General features: G+C 40.9%; 1 protein-coding gene and 1 pseudogene across 4 annotated transcripts in view; one reads left to right on the top strand and one right to left on the bottom strand.

Moving 5' to 3' along the window:
* The window catches only part of GOLIM4 (golgi integral membrane protein 4), a 77,855-nt gene extending 69,246 nt beyond the window's left edge, over nucleotides 1–8,609 (bottom strand). For all 4 annotated transcript variants that reach the window (XM_025879362.2, XM_025879369.2, XM_025879378.2 and 1 more), the window contains exon 1: nucleotides 8,267–8,609. In XM_025879362.2, the coding sequence (XP_025735147.2) occupies nucleotides 8,267–8,453 (187 nt within the window). In that variant the 5' untranslated portion in view covers nucleotides 8,454–8,609. The remainder of the gene's footprint in view (nucleotides 1–8,266) is intronic.
* Nucleotides 8,610–14,192: 5,583 nt separating this feature from the next.
* LOC112829651 (cell division cycle protein 16 homolog) lies at nucleotides 14,193–16,544 on the top strand (annotated as a pseudogene).
* Nucleotides 16,545–18,250: the final 1,706 nt, after the last annotated feature.

The following is an 18,250-nucleotide window of genomic DNA, read 5'->3' as shown; positions in this document are numbered from 1 at the left end:
GATTTGATCAGCAGAAACCCTGCCGGTTTAGAATGAAAGGACCAGAGACTGTACTAAATGAAAAAAGGCCATATAACCCCCAATTCTACTGTCAGGCAGCAGGCTGAGAAAACTCAGCTGCAAACCACATGCTACCTTTCATGAAAAAAGGAAAAGATGACTCAGAGAGTAGAGCCAACAGCCCAAGAAGAATCAAGAGCCATGGAGAATTATCCCCAGGTTTGGAAACTTAGTCAAGGAACATCTGCCGAGCTGGATTTCAGAATTGCTATGGACCAGTGACTCCAAAATACCAAGCATGTTACCCTTTTTTGAACAAGAACATGTAGGTATCTTATGCCAGCCTCATTGTTGTAGGTTGGTTGTATTGAGGTCAGTATCTTGACTCTAGTTTCACAGATACAGAGATGACAAGGAACTGTACTTGAGGAACTATACCCAAGGAGCCTCACCACACCCAGATCAAACTTAGATGACTTCTGGATTTAGAGCTAATGCTCACCTACATAGTGAAGACAAGTTATTTTTCATCTTCTCATGAAAGTGATGCTTGACAGGAGTGCAAATTAAAGTGTTTTATAGCATCAAACCTTTAAAAAAGGATATAAAATTCTTTTAAAGGTCAATGTGTTAATAGGTTGACAGATTATAGATTTAATCTCACTAATGTAAAACTTAAACTATTCTACATAACCAAGTTAAGTAAAAAAGTAATTAACAGCTGCCCAATTTTAATCTGCTTAGAATATCTACTATATAGCATCATAGCTATTGTTAAGATCATATAAGCAATGTCAAAGCTCTCTTAAATATCTTGATTTCCAGATTTTTTGTTGTTGTTTGTAACAAAAATTCCACTTAAAGAAGGGGTTTAAATGATATGTGAAATGGGAAATAAAATGTTCGACTCTCCTGAAATGATTATATATTTTTCTTAAACTCGTTCTCAACAGAAAGGAAATAGTGTCATTCAAATGTGCTATAATGCCTTATCTTTCAGAATGACAGCCCATCTTTTACTTTTCTATTTACAATCTATCATATTGTGACATTTTATATATGAAAAAATAGTTAAGGCAATATTTTTTAAAATGTCATACTGTTTTAAAGAACAATTTATTTCATGCCCACATCCCTCCAGGCTATGAGTCTATTTAGTGAGGTTTATTAGTGAAGGGCAATGACTGGCATGTCCTCTGAATAAGCACTCACTGGCCAATAAAAACAAAGAACACAAATATGCCATTCAGAAATACACAGCATTGTTTAAAAACAGCAACACCCATTTCTGCTGGAACTGAGAAGAGGGTACTGGTCTCCAGAGACAGCAGAGCACAGAAGAATGCTATGTTGTTTTGGAAGTCAGGATACGTGGACTTGAGATATACGATAAATGATTCATCTGCTTCAGACTGTTTCTTTAGCTGTAAAATTCAATGTCTGTATCAGATTCAGTTAATGCATTCCTGAACTACAGACATGCAGGTACTCAAACATGCCTTCTTACTTTATGTATGCAAAACCTGCACAGGTACTATGGGTTGCCAAATTTCACTTTTTCCCCTAAAATAAACTTCTAAAAAAAAAAACAAACCCTGTATACTACTACCTTGTAAATGGAAAATATGATTTACATGGTATTAAAGGATATAGTGACTGTAAATTTAAAATGCAATAAAACAACAAACAATTATTAAATTCTAGCTATCAAACTGTTGGCTGACCTTATTCAGCTCTCTGAGAAAAACAAATGAGTAACTATATCTAAGAGAGCGATTCTAGCATCAAACTGAGAATTTCTCCTTGACTTGTCAAGAAAACAGTGAAAGGGAAATCAAAAGGGCTTAAGGTTTTTATTATATGATTCAATGTTATTTAATGCAGCATCTTCATACCAACTAAATCCAACTCCATGACAACCAAAATTACCTTTTGTAACAGCAGCAGATGTCCTACACTCTGCATCAAATAATCACCCTGTTACTTCCGATTCTAAATTTTATCTTGATTCTTCATACGACCCACCTAACCTACTTTCTCAAAACCATCAATATTGTCATGAGACACACGTAAATAATTTTGAGGGCAATGGAGTACTGTGAAAAGAACACGGCTGGGAAGTTACATTAGGGTTCTAAGCTCAGTTTCATTAGATTTGACCTTGACACTAGCAAGTTAATTAACCCCTCTGAGCCTCAGAATGCTCACTCACATTAACATGCTTATGTCACTGTTAAAAGAAAAAAGATGCATGTAACGTGCTTAACACAGCACCTGAACCTGGTAGACATTCAACAAATACTGTATTTAAAATAATTTAATTTCTTCAAATAAATTTTCAAAATTCTATCAAAATGCATTCCCTTTAAAGAACAGTAGCTTGAAAGGAAAAAAAAATAGTTTGCCACTTTTCTTTTATAATAAAGTTGTATTATATATAACTTTTACTTCCAAAGCTACAAAATCCATAAAGCACTGACTGGCAAAGGTAGCAAAAACATTTTGTCCTCGATAAAATAAAAACACCATTTGTCAAAATGAAAAAGAGCACTCTTAATTGATACCACCACCTAAGTGTACGCAGGCCTTTTCTTTCTTAAAAAAAAAAAAAAGAAAGAAAGAAAGGGTCAATACAGTAGAAAAGACAGAGTGACAATGTCTTAAATAAAAGTTTCAGCCAAGTTGGGCACTTAATTCTGAAAAGAGCCACATTTAGACCACAACTAATAACACTATTGCCTACCAGATGCAGTAAACAATGAGCAAAATAAAAAGCAGTCCAATGCTAATCCAACCAACAGCAGTCCTGGTCACCTAATAAATGTAGTAGTAATGTGCTCCGGGACCCGTGCTAGTCATTTTAGATGTGTTATTTACAATCTATACAAGTGTGCAAAATAGACATTGTTATCCCCAGTTCAACATGAAGAAACTGAAGTCCAGAGGTGTTACTTGCCTGTTCAAGGTCTCTACCTGTGAACACCAGAGCTGTATTCAAACAGTACTTGATGCCAAAACCAATCTCCCTTCACTAGTCCATTTCTCTCTTTTTAGACATAAACATGTGAGCAAGAATATTCCTCAGTGCTTTGAAAAGTCATAAACCGATAGCAGTCCTCTGTTCCCTCTTTCCCTTCTTTTAGTTTCTCATCTGTTGCATATCAGTTCTCTAACTCCAAGTCACTCATTCGTTGACAGTTGCTGAAACCTGTCTTGTGCCCCGGCCCTATAAAAAAACTGTCCTCGGAAAGGCAGAAGAGAATAAAGTCAAGGCAAGGCTTCCAATTTATCTGGGACTTAAACTAAAGGCTCACAAATAATGAAAAATTCTCTTATGTGGTCAACCAATATGGGCATGTTCCAATTTATACGGATGACTAAGGCAGACACAATATGTAGAATCATACAAATTTGTGCAAATCATATATAACAGAATGCTTAATTGAGTCAGATTTTCACAAAGTACCTAGAAGCTTTCATCTTTTATTCGGGGAATGAATTTTAAGGCAGGGATTTACATATAAATAAAAACTACTTAAGTTAAAGAATATTTAATTCTATTTTTTAAATGCAAATGTTCATCTAATGAACAGTATCTAGTTGATGTAAGGCCTAACTTTGCACTTGAAAATGAGTATACCTAACCACATACAGCCACACTCATGGGTCTAAATCACTGAGTTCTGTGAACCACTCTGTTGTACAGTCCAAAATGTAAGCCTTATACTTCTAAGCATTGTAAGCCAGCTAACATGACTGATCCTCATGACAACCTATTATAAGCATTATTATTCTGATTATTACATATGATAAAAGTGGGTCACAGAGAAGTAATTTACCCAAGATCACACAGCCGGTAAAAAAAAAAGACAGCAAGACTTGAAACCCAAGTACTCTGACCCCTCAGCCTGTATCCACTACACTTCCCTGCCCACTGTATAGAAGCACATTCATAAGCAGACAGAGAATACCACAAAGCTATAGACCTACTCTCTACTGAGCTCCTACTATATGCCAGGCACCACGCACTGGAGATGAAAGAAAGCCTGGCCCTGAGCTGAAGGAGACTCTTACTCTTTTTTAAGCAGATTCAGGGTAGGTTAAAAACAAAGAAGTCACCAGTTCTTTGAGCGTGAACGTATCACCAGTGTGATGGCTAGCATGCCATCCTGTGTTAGGAGCACAATGCAAGGGACAACTAACTTAAATAACAGTATGAGCCTTAGAAGCACCAAACTTTTTATTTTTTTTTTTTTAAAGAGAGTTCACGTGCATGAGCAGGGGGAGGGGCAGAGGGAGAAGCAGACCCCCTCCCCCCCCCCCACTGAGCAGAAAGCCTGACAGGTGGCTCTATCTCAGAACCCTGGGATCATGACCTGAACCAAAGGCAGGTGCTCAACCGACTGAGCCACCCAGGTGCCCACTTTTTTTTTACTTTAAATAGTTGCAATACACTTATCTGGAACAGGAGCGTAGGAAACATTATATAAATCTTTTCTTAATGGTTTCTGGCCATCACTGGGAGGACCAAAAGCACTGCAAAAATGTAATACAGTGTTTCAGGAATGAGGGGCCATTTGCCCCTACTTTTAAAAAATTTAAATAGTTCTATCTCTATTCCAGATGCTATTACACAAGGTTATTGCCTACCCTAGGAGTTACACCCTCTTCTTATCTGATATGACACAGAAGAGAGTTAATCAGTAACCCTACTTTAATTTTTTAAGTTTAAATTGTCAGTGAAGGTCCCTTCTCCAGAGGAAAGTACTTGGATTCATCTCTGTTTACCTGTTTCCTTTGATGTTCAATCAGGTACAATAAAAGGAGGTAGCTAATTATAAAAACACTTTTTGTCAATTTTAAAACTTTTACCCATGACAAACCTGGGAAGAGAAAGATGTGAAATCTTACCTCAAACAGGGACCATGATGATAATAACAGATCGTCTTTAATGAGCAGTACCTACTGTGTGCCAGGTATGTGCTAGCAGCTTCATAGGTATTCATTATTTTATCCTCACATTATCCCTATGAAATAGATCATTCTAATCTCCATCGTCTAAATAAGAAAAATGAGGGCCAAGTTCACACAGAAAGCTGCAGGACTAGAATTTGAATCACATGCTGGGGTAAAAGCAACAATAAAACCCTCGGACGTCTTTGCGGCCAAGCAAGTAAAGTAAATGTGTGAGGTGGCTCAGTTTTAAGATTACAGGGCTGCAATTCTCAACCTTGGCTGCATACTGTAATCACCTGGGGAAGACACCATGTGGGTTTCACCCCCATAGACTGTGACTGATTGGGTTTGGGAGCTGCCCACGTGATTCTAAGGGGCAGTCAGAGCTAAGAACCACTGTGTATAGACACAGAGGGTGGGGCATGACCCACCTGAAAGCAGTTTTTAAAAAATTTAAGAGGTTAAGTAAACACTGTGCTGGTCAAAGGTTGTAACCCCTGCCCCACTAATCAGTAGAATTAATGTGCAGCAGAAGCGGGAGATAGTGGAGGAAAGAGACATACTGGCTGGCAAACATAGACATTTGTTTTCACTGGAGAGGGTGTTGCTTAGTCTTGAAATTTTCCCCAGGTCACCCCTCACCGTCTATTTATGGAACGGGTCTACTACAAAAGGCACTTGCAGTTAGACTAACCTACTTTCAAAATAATCTCTGGAGTACAACCCATTCTTAAACTGAAGATGACCTAAATATGCTCACTTAACAAATGTATACCTTCAGATTACAGGGCCAAACTACTTAAACATTTCAAGAGTCATATATATATATGTATTTTTTTTTAAAGAAGGCCACTCATAATTAACTCTGATCTTAATCCAACTCAGGTCAAGAGATCTCACTTAACTAAACAAGTCCTAAGAATGGACAGCCTAATGCCCTCAAAACAAATCTATGCAGGTGGTACAACATAGCGCTGCTGAGTAAAATGTCATTTGTCATTGGAAAAGGGAAGCAAAAGCTGCATACCATCAGAAAATCTTCATTAAATGGCCTGCAGATGTGAAATCCAAAATACATGCTCTAGGAGTCAATCGTGAATCCATTAAAGAAAGAAACGATAGCCTGCTTAGGAAATAATTCTTTAGGCAAAACCGTATTATAATTGTTGCAGCACAATTCAAGAGGAAATGGCAAAATACATTAAGAAACGGACGTTAAGTCCACTCAAACTAGCTACATTTTTTCATCTCCTGCTACAAAACAAATGTTGTATATTTTAATGGCCTTGTATTACCACTTGCCACCAGTCTCCCCCACTACCACCACCAAAAGAAGGCAAATAAAAGGAGAAAAGAAATTGAGATTGATTTTCAAAATCAAATACTGCAAATACAGGCCATGACTCAGAAATCAGGGCCTCAGTCAGTCCCAGCATTGGCTGCTGAGGCAGAAGCTCTACTTGGGTAAAATATTTTGTTGTTATTTTGTTTTGTTTTGCTTTTCAAAAAGCAGAGACAGGGAAGTGAAGCCTGAGAAAGCAGACAAAAGTGCGCTGAATTAATCTTCCCACCACAGTTCAGGATAACAGCTCGTTTGTTGACTGAATAAATATATATTGATTCCCTCATGAGTGTCTCGCACTGTGCACTGCTGAGGATGTACTGGTGAACTTGACGGCATCTGTTTGCTTGGGTCTCCTAAACTAAGACACCAAGGCACCAACCTCATATCATCCACCACACACGCCCCTTCCAGCCACATGTGGGAAAATCTAGTCCTGCCCTTGTAGTATTAGATGGCAAAATTATCCCTTTGTCTAACTGTACTGAACTTCTTAGGGAAACCACTAATGTCTTCTAAGTAAAATAAGTAAATACATAAACACCCAGAATTTATATACCAACAATAAGTCATGGGTAAATTTCAACAAGTTTAAAGAAAAATTTTCTTAACCTAAGTCTGTATCAAAACAGGTTTCTTTTTGAACCAAACCCAGACCCAGCTCACATATTTTCACTGCCTGTGGCTATGCAGCTTCAGTAAGCTAAAAATACTTCCCTTTCTTCTAAGTTGGGAAGAGAAAATAAGACCAAGCAATCAGCCACATGTCATTTTCTCTCATTTTAATTTTTTTTTACTAGAAAACACTCAAAATAGCTGAAGCAACGAAAAGGCATCTGTTTTCTATTTGTATACACATACACTGACACAAACATCCATCCAGCTTGTATCTTCCCAGTAATATGAAATAAGCTATATTTGCATTATCAGCAAAGACTGTCAACATTTCACTACTCACAGCTTTCTAGTAGTATTTTTTTTTTTTGGTTGGGGAGCGGACTGCATGACTGTTGAAAACTAGACACAAGTACAAGTAAAAGCTTTCACAAAATATGTATAGGACGACTATGCTCTTAAGACCACATGGTGCTTAGTTCAGTCATGCATCATTTATGTTTCTGAAATTTACATTAAATGAGATTCTAAAATAGAAGGATAGGAATTTTAAATCTTTCTGCAGGTCTTGCTCAAGTTGTGTTCACTGTATCTGATAGAACGAAAAACTGTGTTTCTCCCCTTGGACTTCTCAAGGCTAACTGTAAAATACACAACACACAGACACCCTTACCTCTGCGATAAACTAAAAGTTACTCAGGAAGACAAACTTTTTTTTTCCCCAAAAAAACATACCTGCCAGATGGTGAACAGTAGTAGTGTGGACTTTTCCAACACTTCCAACATCACTAAAGTCACCCTATTAAGTTAACAGAAACTAGCAGGTCTAGGTTCCATTCGACTGGGCCATTGGTTTGGGCAGCTAGGTCATGGCTAAATTTCCCTTGAAAAAACAGCATAGTTTGAATAATCACTGCCAATCTCCATTTCTTATGCTATTGACAAAGTCAACTCAAAGCGAATACCCAGCAACGGAGACCATGCCCCCCCACCCCGGGATGGGCTGGCAGAAACAGAGGAATGGCTACTGGTCGGCCTGCCCAGACTACAGCTGGGCCACTGACAAGTGCTAGGGTAAAGCGCTCAGTGGGCGCCGTCGTATCCAACGCCCGGCGCGACCGGCCGCTGGTGCTACCCATTTCAAACGTAACCGCCGGAGGAAGTGGGAGGTGGGGATGTCATCTCCCTTGACACTTCGGAAACCCGGCGGCCCTGCAGGGCTCGCCTCTGATGTCCGTGATGGTCAGAAGTGGCACCCTCAGTGCCAGCGTTTCACCAAAGCCACTTTTCCAGCCGGGGCGGGAGGCGCGGGGCGAAGTTGGCCACCGGCCGCGCGCGTCCCGTTAACCGTACCTTGTAACTGGGCGGAAAGGGACTCCTGGTGTTGCTGGTACTTGAGCGCCACCGCCTCGGCTTTCCGCAGCTGCGTCTGCAGCTCGTAATAGAGCATCGCGCCGTAGAGAAAGCCGAACACCACGGTCAGCAGCAGCAGCGTCTGGAAAATCCGCTTTTGCTTTCGGGAGCACATACCGTTTCCCATAGTCCCGCCTGGACCCCGCGCCGCGGCCACCCCCGCCGCCGCCGTCCCTTCCTCCCCTCTGCCTGAGCGGAGCTCCTCAGCAGCAGCCGCCGCAGGAGGTGGCCGGACGCAGCATGAGGAGAAGACGCGAGACACAAAAGCGGGGCCCGAGGGGAAGTGGCGCTCGCTCAGTCCCCGCGCGCCGCGGGGCGCACAACCATCGACGCCGCCTGGGCAGCGGCCGCCAAACTTTTGCGAGGCTGGCTCTCCACGAGTGCACGGGCCCGAGAGTGGGCCCTCCGCATACTTCCGAGCGGGCTCTGCCCGCGCCGGTCCCCAGACACCGCCTGCCTTTTTTCCTCCTCCCCACTTTTTGGCTCGGCTGCCCCCGGCGGCGCTCGGAGTCCCGCCCCGGCCGCTCCCCGCCCCCTCGTGGCGGCTCCCCACTGCGCGACTTTGTTGCCACCAAAAGGAGGGGGTGCGCGCCCAACAAAGGGACCCGGCTCCCGGCGGCGCCTCCGTGCGCGGCCCGCGGGGGTAGGTAGATGGGCGGGGGCCGGATGGCCCGGCTGGGTTTGGGGGGACGGCGGGCCGGTGTCACTGACGGGGCTGCCGAACCTTGGCCGCCGCCGCCGCCTCCCACCCAACTTACGTGTCACCCACGGCCCCGCTATTCTGGCCAACGGGATTCCGGGAGGAAGTCCCACTCGGGCTCCCCGCTCATTGGGCCCGTCCGAGCCGCCGCTCCCTCCCTTCGGGGAGGCAGTGCGGGGCTCGATTGGACGCCGGCTTTGTCCGTCCGACCCCGGGGCCGCGCCTTTCCCTCCCACCGCGGGGGCCCGCGACGGGCTCCGTGGGCAGAGCTGCCGCCTGGCGCCGGGGTGCGCCCACGTGGAGCGCGGGTGGATGGGGAGAGGTCGCCGAGCCAGGGGCGGGAAGGTTGGGGTGCCCGGGCGACGTGTCCCGGCTTGCGGCTGGGTGAGCTACGGTGCGCACGTGTGTGAGAGTGCAAGTGAGTGTGTGCGTGACCCAGCACTCGGAATGCACGTGGGGAGAGGAGTACAGTGTATATAACTGAGAGAGAGTGGGTGGGAGCAACTGCTTACACTCTACCAAATACCCTTTCTTTCTTTCTTACCCCAGCCACTGGGCAGATGCGGCAGACACACGGCATAGCTACACCGTCAGCATAAGCTGCGTAGCCGAACCGGTGATGTCTTGCCAATGGACTCTTGCCCCATCCCGCGTGCTAGAGTGAATGCGTGTGTGCTCACTGATGGCAGGACACGAGTCGGGAGACTCAGCCACGCTAACACGCTAGACTTACTGCTCAACTGTCCATGTGGGTTGGGGAAATCAGTTTGCCTTTGGCAGAGGGGAAAGAAATGATCTCATTTTCTTCCCGGGGCTCCAAACAGAGTAATTTAAAAACAAATCTCAGAGGCTGAAATAAGTATGCATACATTTTGTCATATGTATTTGCTTGATTGTACATCAGTTACATTGCTAAATTACATTTTAAAGGCCAACAAAGGTTCCCTATGTAAAACAAAGTAAAACTTAATAACCACAAACCTCTTCAAAGAAAATCAAATTCAAAGAAAACAGTGCTTTTCTTCTTTTTATATACTTGAGGGGGGAAAATTGAGGTTAGGCATAAATGATAATTTTGTTTCTGCTCTTGACCTGACTTCTAAGAAAGTAAATTATTTCTCAAATGCCTCAGAAATGTCATGGAATTTATTTTATGCTGCATAATTTTTATGATATTCTAACCAGACTTTAGTTATCACAATAATAGCCAATGGGTGCTCAAAATGAGGGTAGATCTGCATAGCCAATTAAACATAAAGGTGGTCTCTGATGCAGAACTTTTTTAGGTAGACTCTGAAATTAGAGAATGCTAAACCATAAAATAAACCTCCTTACAACCTAGCAAGCCTATGACATTTATACTACCATGAAAACTAAGTTTGCCTGGCATCTGCTTTTCCCTAATAAACAATAACTTACAATATAACAATAATTATATTGTTCAAAATGCTTTCATTTACGCCTGGGTGGCTCAGTTGGTTAAGCGACTGCCTTCGGCTCAGGTCATGATCCTGAAGTCCCAGGATCGAGTCCCGCATCGGGCTCCCTGCTCAGCAGGGAGTCTGCTTCTCCCTCTGACCCAACCCCCTCTCATGCTCTCTCTCATTCTCTCTGTCAAAATAAATAAAATCTTAAAAAAAAATGCTTTCATTTACAAATACACTATCTCACTTTTCACACCCAGGTTAGGTATTAGCCTCACAGTTTGGTAAAGAAACTAAAGTTTATTAAAGGGACTGTGATAGCTCTAGGACTTACATTCGACATGCAGAAAGGAGTTCAGCAGGAGTAGATCTAGGTTAGAATCCTGCTATTTTTATCTCTTTCTCCTGTGGAAGCCACAGTTCTCATTCTTTTTAAACAAATGATATTAACAAACTGTGTCTGGTCCGTTAAAATGAGAACCTGGTTTAAAAAGAAAATTATTTAAGCAAGTTTTAGAATTTTGTTCTGTCATACAGATGTTATATAGCCCTACTTGTTATTCAACCTACCACTATTTAAATTTCCCTCGTTCAGTTTTACTCTTAAAAACTGAGACTGGATAGTTCCTGCAACCTTGTTAAAATTCCTTATAAAAAGTCCTTAGTATTATCAGTGTACAATTTGCTAAATAAACTCTTCTTCCAAAAGTACTACCAAAACTACTCAGGAGGAAATGAAGCAACAATCCTGGCCCATAAAAGGAGAGAAAATTATCTTAACTGAAAAGGAAGGAAGGGAGGGAGGGAGGGAGGGAAAGACAGACAAAAAAAGAAAGAGAGAAAGAGAAAGGAAGGAAGAAATTGTACAGAGGATTGGAAAATTATTACTCATACATTACACAGTTTGCAATATTTAGTTGTATTTCAGAATCTTTGGAAGATTCTTATGCTTCTGGAATACATGATTACTCATTTTAAACCTCTGATTCCTTTGCATCTGATTGCAGAATCCAAAGGTATTCTTTGCCTAAAGCTGCTGGCTGACTCTACAGAATATAATAAATGTAGGCCATAAAACACAACTCAATATTTTAGTCATAAAATTTGAAAGAGAACAAAAATTATTACCTGGATTTATCCATTATTTCAAATTCAGGAAGGGTATGCAGAAGTATATAAAATCACTAATGGCAGTGTCTTTATAAAATTACTTTTCCAAGGTGAAGTATGCTGCTAGTTTCTTAAAAATATCAGTATAAAGCTTTTGAGAGGCCAACATTGGGGAAGCTATCCAGGGCCTATAAATTTAATTTACATAACATTGCCTTTGGGTAGAACTTGTAATAGATGAGCTATTTCTACTGGTCTTGTGAGGTCCGTTGTTAGTTCTATTTTATTTTTATTTATCATTTTTAAAATAGTATTATATAATTATATTTCTATATGCCATATATTTAACAATACATATAATTTTAAAATTATATATCCTGAGGTATTTCACCAGTTTAATATTTTATTTCTAAGCAGGAAGAAATTAAAGATTCAAGGTCTTACATTTGAGAAGGACTCAGGTAATATTTGGAAACCCTAGCATTCTTTCCAGTTTTACTATATTTATCATTTCAATAAAATTTGTTCATTTTCAAAATAGGGGAAGGCAAGAAAAATATAGCTGAGGGATACAGCCCGTGTATAATTTATAAAAATAGATGACCCACCCTAGAGTAAGTAGTTTCCATTGTCTGTGAAATTTTTCAATTAAATCTCTTTACTACAAATTGAATTCAATAGTTTGCAAGAGACATCAACACCTAAGAAAAGGTGATGAATGTTAAATAATTTTTTTAAAAATTTGTAGCCAAAAAACCAAAAATAATAAATAAATAAAAATTTGTAGCTGTGTGGTGATGGATGTTAATTAGAATTATTGTGGTGACCATTTTGCAATAAATATTTATATTGAATCATTATGTCATACACCTAAAAATAATATAGTGTTATATGTCAATTATATATCAATAAAAAAATAAAATTGTAAATGGTGTTTCAGTATTAATAAAGCACAGCTTTAACCTTTTCATGTAAATCTTGCAGAAATCAACTATCCTTTTTCCTCTGCAGAAAACTATACTCTCCATCTCTGCCTTTTTGCCACTTCACCCATTTGCTATCACCTAATTAACACAAGGCTTCCTGCTTGCCAATTATATGTACTCTGTTTTGAGAGGTAAGGAAGCTACATTCAAGGTATTCTGTTTTTTTGAGGACTCTGTGAGAGATGTTTTGAAACTCCTTTTCCACAAAATTTTGCTAATGACCTGGTGATAATTGTTAGCAGATTAACAAAGTATGAAAATTATTTCATAATTAAAAAAATGAAAATTATTTAGGAGCCCCTAAATGTGTAGATGTGTAGCTAGACTAAAGAAATAAGAACTATCATGTCAAATGTCTTTAACATCCTTCTAAAGCAGGACAATCTAGTATACCATAAAATCTTCCAAATTCTAAGGTGGCATAAGAAATTATTTTGAATTTGTTGCTTAATGTTTATTATAGCTAGCATATTAGTTTTAGAAAAGAGTTTAGTTTCATAGAATATTTGAATATATGGAAAAGGACCATATGTGAGACTCAGGTGAACTGGACTTCCCAAATCTTCCATTGATTCTTTCAGGCCGCTTTCACCAGCTGACTGTCTTCAGTAACTCAGAGACTTCAGATAAACAGACGGTGGGAAGATCAGTAGTCAATGAAACATGACATTTTTAATGTCACCCCCAAAATGTATAGTTTATTGGATTGCTTTGTATAAAAGACGTGCTTGGTTTATCCATGACCATTTTATAGAATTGGTAGTAAAATTTTAATGTTATATGATAGGTATGTGTAGTAATTTCTTAATTGTCATGAGACATGGCTGATCATATTTATGATGTATCTAATGCTAAGTCCTGGGTCAGAAATTCAACATTCAATTTCAGAACTATTCCTAAGGGAAATCATAATCTGCTCCATAAATATTTTTTTATGCTCTAGCTTCAGGAATATTTTGAGTCAAAACAAAGGAACTATCAATGGTTTTACTTAGAAATAAAGTAGAGCAAACTTTCAAAAAAAGAAAAAGATCGTAAGAGTCGAGTTACCTCAGCATTAAGTTCAGCTCATATTAAAATTGTGAAATAAAAACACATGTCTTCCCTCACTCTACTCCTTCTCATTCTACTCTCTAGTGCAACTCTTCAAATCTTGGCATCCAACATCCCAGGAATCTCCTTTTGTTTCCCAGGATCCTTGTCTAGGACTATGCCCTTCACTCCCTACTACCCACCCACATATGCATACATTGTCCTTCCCTTCTTGAAGACAAAGGACAAAAATCTAAAATAATCTTCCTCAAAACACCTATTACTGTCCTTCGAGTAATCACTTATTCAAAGGAAAGCAAATTGGATACATTAATTAATAGGAAGATATTAACAGATGAATTATAAACTTATTATTGCTCTCAAGAATTTTGTGAGAAAATATATTAAGCCAAAGGACTGAACTCTAATGGCATAATCCTAGACAGGCTGGTGAGCAGATGAGTCATAATTATGGATAGAAGAGTTTCATTTTTTGCTACTTAGCTCCTGATTCTCCTGCCCAATTGTAAAGGGATTCAGGAACATTCAAAAGTGACTCAAGATGCCTACTGCCAGTATACAAATCCCATTTAAGTTACAAACTACCGGGAGTCGGACCGGGTGCGGGCGGCTGCGGCGCGGGCTCCGGGTGGGCCCAGCGGGCAGCGGGAAGGAGGGCTCGCGCCGTGGCTGCGGACGCCGCTCACTCGGACTCCTCGGCCGCGCAACCATGAACCTGGAGCGGCTGCGGAAGCGCTTCCGACAGTACCTGGACCAGCAACAGTATCAAAGTGCTCTATTTTGGGCAGATAAAGTGGCTTCACTCTCTCATGAGGAACCCCAGGACATTTATTGGTTGGCTCAGTGTCTGTACCTAACAGCACAATATCATAGAGCAGCTCATGCACTTCGGTCACGAAAACTGGACAAACTATATGAAGCATGTCGCTACCTTGCAGCTAGATGCCATTATGCTGCAAAAGAGCATCAGCAGGCTCTTGATATTCTTGATATGGAGGAGCCAATCAACAAAAGGTTATTTGAGAAATACTTGAAGGATGAAAGTGGCTTGAAAGACCCCTCCAGTGACTGGGAAATGTCACAGTCTTCGATAAAGTGTTCTATTTGTCTCCTACGAGGGAAGATCTACGATGCCCTGGATAACCGAGCTCTAGCTACCTATAGCTAGCTACAAAGAAGCTTTGAAGCTCGATGCCTACTGTTTTGAAGCATTTGATCTTTTAACATCACATCACATGTTGACAGCCCAAGAAGAAAAAGAACTTCTTGAGTCACTACCTCTTAGCAAGCTCTGTACTGAAGAACAGGAATTGCTATGCTTTCTCTTTGAGAACAAATTAAAAAAGTATAATAAACCTAGTGAAACTGTCCTCCCCGAGTCTGTAGATGGTTTGCAAGAGAATCTGGATGTGCTAGTGTCTTTGGCTGAAAGACATTATCATAACTGTGATTTTAAAATGTGCTACAAGCTTACTTCTGTAGTAATGGAGAAAGATCCTTTCCATGCAAACTGTTTACCTGTACATATAGGGACACTTGTGGAGCTGAATAAAGCAAATGAACTTTTCTATCTTTCTCATAAGTTGGTGAATCTATATCCTAGTAATCCTGTGTCTTGGTTTGCAGTGGGATGCTACTATCTCATGGTTGGTCATAAAAATGAACATGCCAGAAGATATCTCATCAAAGCAACAACACTTGAGAAGACTTACAGGCCTGCGTGGGTAGCATACGGGCACTCGTTTGCAGTGGAGAGTGAGCACGACCAGGCCATGGCTGCCTACTTCACGGCCGCACAGCTGATGAAAGGGTATTTGCCAATGCTGTACATCGGATTAGAATATGGATTGACCAATAACTCAAAATTGGCTGAAAGATTCTTTGGCCAAGCGCTAAGCATTGCACCAGAAGACCCATTTGTTATGCACGAGGTTGGCGTGGTTGCGTTTCAGAACAGAGAATGGAAAACAGCAGAAAAATGGTTCTGCTTTGGAAAAAATTAAAGCAATTGGAAATGAGGTAACAGTTGACAAATGGGAGCCTTTGTTGAACAACTTGGGGCATGTCTGCAAGAAGCTTAAAAAGTATGCCGAGGCCTTGGACTATCACCACCAGGCGCTGGTGTTAATTCCCCAGCTTTGGAAAAAATTAAAGCAATTGGAAATGAGGTAACAGTTGACAAATGGGAGCCTTTGTTGAACAACTTGGGGCATGTCTGCAGGAAGCTTAAAAAGTATGCCGAGGCCTTGGACTATCACCATCAGGCGCTGGTGTTAATTCCCCAGAACGCATCCACGTATTCTGCCATAGGGTATATCCATAGTCTGATGGGCAACTTTGAAAATGCTGTTGACTATTTCCACACAGCTCTTGGTCTTAGGCGAGATGATACATTTTCTGTTACAATGCTTGGTCATTGCATTGAGATGTACATTGGTGATTCTGAAGCTTACATTGGAGCAGACATTAAAGACAAATTAAAATGCTATGACTTTGATGTATATACAATGAAGACACTAAAAAACATTATTTCACCTCCATGGGATTTCAGGGAATTTGAAGTAGAAAAACAGACTACAGAAGAAACAGGGCTTGCACCACTAGAAACCTCAAGGAAAACTCCAGATCCCAGACCTTCCTTGGAAGAAACCTTCGAAATTGAAATGAACGAAAGTGACATGATGCTGGAGACCTCTATGTCAGACCACAGCACATGATTGCAGACAGCTCTCAGCTCCATTTTGTCCTGGGGGAGGTCAGGGTTTCCTCATATCCTTGTCCTATCTTCAGAATTCCCCATTTCTTGACACAAAGGCAGACTGCACCTCTCCGTTTAGGCATAGAGACGTGCTGGAAGAGACCGGACTGCACACCTTTGCAACACATGTTTTCTGATCCTACAAAACAATTCTGTGTAGAGGAATAAAGAGGTAAATTGTGTATTATGTCTTTTTTTTTTCTTTTTCAATCAGCTTTTCTTTTGGATTGATTTTAGGTTTATGGACAAAAGCTGCAAAGGTAGCAGAGAGCTCCCACAGACCCCTCACCGGGTTTCTCCCCATTCACATCTTAAGTAACCAAGGAACCTTGTCATAACGGAGAAGTGCATGCCGTCCAGGAGCCACAGTGCCCTGAGCTCTCCTTAGGCTCCTCTCTGCTGTGACCATGTCTCAGGCTTCTCTGGTCTTTCATGACCTAGATGGATTTGAGGAGGACTGGTCAGTTGTTTTGTAGAATATCCCTCGATTTGAGTTTGTTTAATGTATTTCTCATATTGGACTAGGGTTCTTGGTTTTGGGAAGAAAATACCACAGATGTGGATGAAGTGCTGTTCTCATCACATGTTAGGGGGTACACAGTATCAGCATGACTTGTCACAGACGGTGGTAATCTTGATGGTGTCTACCAGGTTTTTCTATTGTAAAGTTACTTTTTTCCCCCCTGCCCATAATACATGCTTTAGAAGGAAGTCATGAGGGGCGCCTGGGTGGCTCAGTCGTTAAGCACCTGACTTCAGCTCAGGTCATGATCCCGGGATTCTGGGATCGAGCCCCACATTGGGCTCCCTTCTCCACGGGAAGCCTGCTTCTCCCTCTCCCACTCACCCTGCTTGTGTTCCCTCTCTCGCTGTGTCTCTCTCTGTCAAATAAATAAAATCTTTTAAAAAAAGAAAAAAAAAGTTACAAGCTACATATGAGGTCAACAGTCAGTCAGTAACTGTTAGGACCTTAATTCTCTTATCTGTAAAACGCAAGGGATAATCATATCTGTGCTGGCGAGCTTCAGAGAGAATAAACCCACAGGATTTAAGAGAACAAGACAAACTCTGGACTTCATTTAAATAAAATTGAATGTTGTAGTGATACTGTCACTGTCGACCTAAATTTGTTTGTACATTTCTGGAAAACTAACAGTTGATTTAAAAAAAATCAGCTACCCAGTTTAAAATGATAATTTTCTAACCATAATTATTAATTGAGCTTCTCTAACAGTTGAAAAGGGATGAATTATGACCTTAAGGAACTTTTCTTGTAATCCACTTATTCAAGCTAGACTTCTAATTCTTGGGTTATAATTTATGGACTAATGTTTTCTTTCTTTTTTTTTTTAATTTATTTGACAGAGAGAGACACAGCGAGAGCAGGAACACAAGCAGGGGGAGTGGGAGAGGGAGAGGTAGGCTTCCCGCAGAGCAGGGAGCCTGATGTGGGGCTCGATCCCAGGACCTGGGGATCACGACCTGAGTCGAAGGCAGACGCTTAACGACTGAGCCACCCAAGCACCCCTGGACTAATGTTTTCATTATGCTTTATATGTCAACAATTTTCTCAAGTAGTTATTGTATGCAAGACACAGTGCGGGGAGGGAAATGGAAGGTGGAGGATATAATGATGAATGAGCCATGGACCGTTTTGGTGAAGAGCTTGTGTATTTGGTACTTGTTGATTTAAAGGCTAAATTGGAGCTCTGGTTGGAAAATAAATTACTCAGGGAGAGAGCAGAGCAAGAGAACAAGAGGCCTCATGATGTAATCATGATTTCTAGAGAAGGAGGCCTGTTAGAGAAGGCAATGGTGTCGGTTAATCAGTAGAGGCAGTTCAAGCTGGGAAAAAGAAAAGTGATGCATAGACCCCTCAAAACATAGAAATGT

Source organism: Callorhinus ursinus, unplaced genomic scaffold (genome assembly GCF_003265705.2).
Source record: "Callorhinus ursinus isolate GAN/ISIS: 27379988/994484 unplaced genomic scaffold, GSC_fseal_2.0 scaffold1, whole genome shotgun sequence".
NCBI classification, from domain to species: domain Eukaryota; kingdom Metazoa; phylum Chordata; class Mammalia; order Carnivora; family Otariidae; genus Callorhinus; species Callorhinus ursinus.
The sequence above is the reverse complement of the archived record's forward strand: the minus strand, read 5'-3'. Positions and strand labels throughout refer to the sequence as shown.